Source organism: Otolemur garnettii, unplaced genomic scaffold (assembly GCF_000181295.1).
Source record: "Otolemur garnettii isolate 467f Iridium unplaced genomic scaffold, OtoGar3 scaffold00260, whole genome shotgun sequence".
NCBI classification, from domain to species: Eukaryota; Metazoa; Chordata; class Mammalia; order Primates; family Galagidae; genus Otolemur; species Otolemur garnettii.
The window spans coordinates 639,627-642,358 of NW_003852655.1; the positions used below are offsets into that span (position 1 = coordinate 639,627).

The window sequence follows — 2,732 nt, forward strand, 5'->3', positions numbered from 1 at the left end:
CCCAGAGCAGATACTGTCACAGGAGCCACTAGGACAGACAGGTGTGAGCCTCAGGTGTGAGACTCCCTTTGCCCAGCATGTTTTTCAAGCCCCCCACAGCTACCAATGGTCCAAGCCAGAGACCTGGGCCCCTCAGGCTGTGCTACTACCTGGACCACAGCCACCTTTCCTCGGCACCCCAGGCCATGGGTCCCCCTCCTTTCTCTTACTGGAACTGAGTTTGTTCTGCCTGGGAGGCCTCCCTCCAGGAAGCTACCCTGAAGCAGAGCATTAGCAACCTCACAGATGAGAGCACCATCCCAGGCCAGACCTACCCACGGCACAACCCCTCCTAATGCCAGACAAAGCCCAGGGAAGGCAGCCAGGCCTCACCACACTGGCCCTCGGTGTTGTTGACGAACTTGCTAAAGGGCACCTCCACTGAGAAGATGAGGCCACTGAACATGACCTGGACTCCAAGCTCAGGGATGGTCACATACATCTTGATGCCCACTCGGGAAACCATGATGCCGTTTTTCTGGAAGCCAGGGCGCACCACCTCACCATTGAAGATGATCTGGACGTGTGGCACAGCGAAAGAAAAACAGAAGAGTAGACAGCAGTCAGCGTGCAGGGCCCCGCCAGGAAGGCTGGCTGGGCCCTGCCACGCACACAGAGACTTCCCCACCTCATTGGTCATCACCCCGCCAACTGGCTTGCGGGTCAGCACTACGCGGTCCTGCTGGTACTCGACGATGATGGACTGTGGGCAGGAGAGCCCGTCCTCTGCATTGCAGAAGTAGTTGTCAATGAGCACACGGAAGTGTCCGAGCACGGGCACGATCTGCTGCACCAGCACATACGTACAGTTGTCCAGAAACGTGTAGTAGGTGCCGTCGAAGGTGATGTAGTGAGGGTCTCCCCAGCCACTGCACACACCTGCGGGTGCCAAGAGCAGCCTGACAGGGGTTTCAGGGACTCCCCTGCCGCAACCTCCCACTGTCTTGCCACAAGGGAGCACATGCAACCCTCCACGTTGTTGGAACGCATGTGGCCAGCACCAGCAGACCTCTCTGGCCAGTGGTGCTTGACAGAGCCTGAGTGAGGTAGGGACAGACCCCTCCACTTTCTCTCACAGGGCAGGCCCAGTAGCTCTGGGGACCTGGGCAGGCCTCTCCTCAGCACTCTCAGAGGCCTAACCACCCTTATCGCCCTCCCATCTTTGCCTTGATGCTGTAAGTTCAATCTAGAGGAGGGGGGCTGATGCTGGGCAGAGGCTGACCCCCCACACACTATGTCCCCCAGCTCACACTGGCACTGGTAGCGCTGGCAGCAGCCATCCTGGTCAGCCACCTTTAGGGCTGGGTAGCCGTTGGCACAACTGGGCTCTTCCACCCTCGGGCACGTGCGCGGGCGTAGAGAGATGACATCATTGCCCTCACAGGTGGCCTGGGAGCAGTTGGGCATGGCCCAGGTCTCGCCTTTCTGCAGAAGCAGAGGCAGCTGCAGTGTCTGACCCCTCAAGTCTCCAGGGGCCTCCTCCAGTTCTCAGGAGTTCCCTAAGGCTCCTCATGGGGACGTGGGAGGACAAGGGGCTGTGGCTATACAGCAAAACCCCCAATGATCCCCAGCCTCTTACCCATACCACCCTTGCTACCTGCCTTCACACAGCTCAGAGCTGGAGGCTCTTAATGGGAACTTGCCCCTCCCTGTCACTATTGCTCTCCCTGCCTGTCCAGTCAGAACATGGGACCCCTAGCCTGGTGCCTGGTCTGCGGCTGTAGCCTTATGCCCCCATACCCAGCTCCTTGCTGGGAAGCCACTTTGGGAGGTCCTGGAACCAGACCCTTAGCATGGCACTGGCCATGCAAATATGTTCAAGGTCTTACAGTAGCCCCTCAGTGTCCAAAGGGCAGGGAGGCACAGGTTACCTTTCTTGGCGGAACTGCACTTGGGCATCCCTGTGTAGTGACAGGCTTGGAGGTGGATGTCAAAGGGGACGTCTCTGGGACAGGGGGCACCGTAGTGGAGGGACATGTATGGTCCACCCCTCTGACCACTTGGCAATATTGGTTGCACAGGGCATAATAGCAATGCCCGGCAAGATCTGTCTGGTGGTAAATGATGGATCCTGCAAAGAAAGAGACACAGCAGCCATGAGCTAAGAGAAGGGCCACTACCCCGCCACCCACCCCACAGGGGCTGCTCCTTTATGCAAGGGGCCCTTTCTACCCTCATTACTGGGAGGGAACATCAAAAGAAGGGGTGAGGCCACTCCTGGCTGCAGTTAGCCAGTAGCTCAAATAGCAGAGGCCTCTCATGCATGTCCATAGGGGGAAAGCCGTGGGCAGCATGGGCTCGACTCTGCTCTAAGGGCACATGTGCTTACCTGCAGGATACAACTGTCCAGCCAGGCTACAGAAGCAGGTGCGGGTAGAGGGCGCTGAAGAGCTGGACACCTCAGAGGTGGAGACTACAGATGTGGACCAGACTGAAGATGAGGTCTTGGTAGTTGCAGTTGGAGGATGAGTCACAGTGGTCTGCGGGCAGCCTGCAGGCGTCTGGCAGCACAGCACGCGCACCTCATAGTTGAGGCACATCCTGAGTCTTCCCACCTGGTCCTGGTTCCTGCACACCAGGCCCACGTCCCGGTCACATCGCACCACCTGGCCCAGCTGCTCGATGCTCACATCAGGGTGGTTCTCTGCACGGCACTCGAGCTTGGTGATTTCTTCTGGCCGGTGGCAGATTTT

At 58.5% G+C, this 2,732-nt stretch overlaps 1 protein-coding gene across 1 annotated transcript in view; it reads right to left on the bottom strand.

Annotated features, from left to right (window-relative positions):
* Nucleotides 1-2,732, bottom strand: part of MUC5AC (mucin 5AC, oligomeric mucus/gel-forming) — a 31,839-nt gene that overhangs the window by 4,886 nt on the left and 24,221 nt on the right. Inside the window, exons 32-36 of the mRNA XM_012813313.1 lie at nucleotides 2,369-2,645; nucleotides 1,911-2,110; nucleotides 1,290-1,464; nucleotides 668-918; nucleotides 373-556 (exon numbers count right to left, since the gene is read on the bottom strand). Coding sequence (XP_012668767.1) covers nucleotides 373-556; nucleotides 668-918; nucleotides 1,290-1,464; nucleotides 1,911-2,110; nucleotides 2,369-2,645 — 1,087 coding nt within the window. The remainder of the gene's footprint in view (nucleotides 1-372; nucleotides 557-667; nucleotides 919-1,289; nucleotides 1,465-1,910; nucleotides 2,111-2,368; nucleotides 2,646-2,732) is intronic.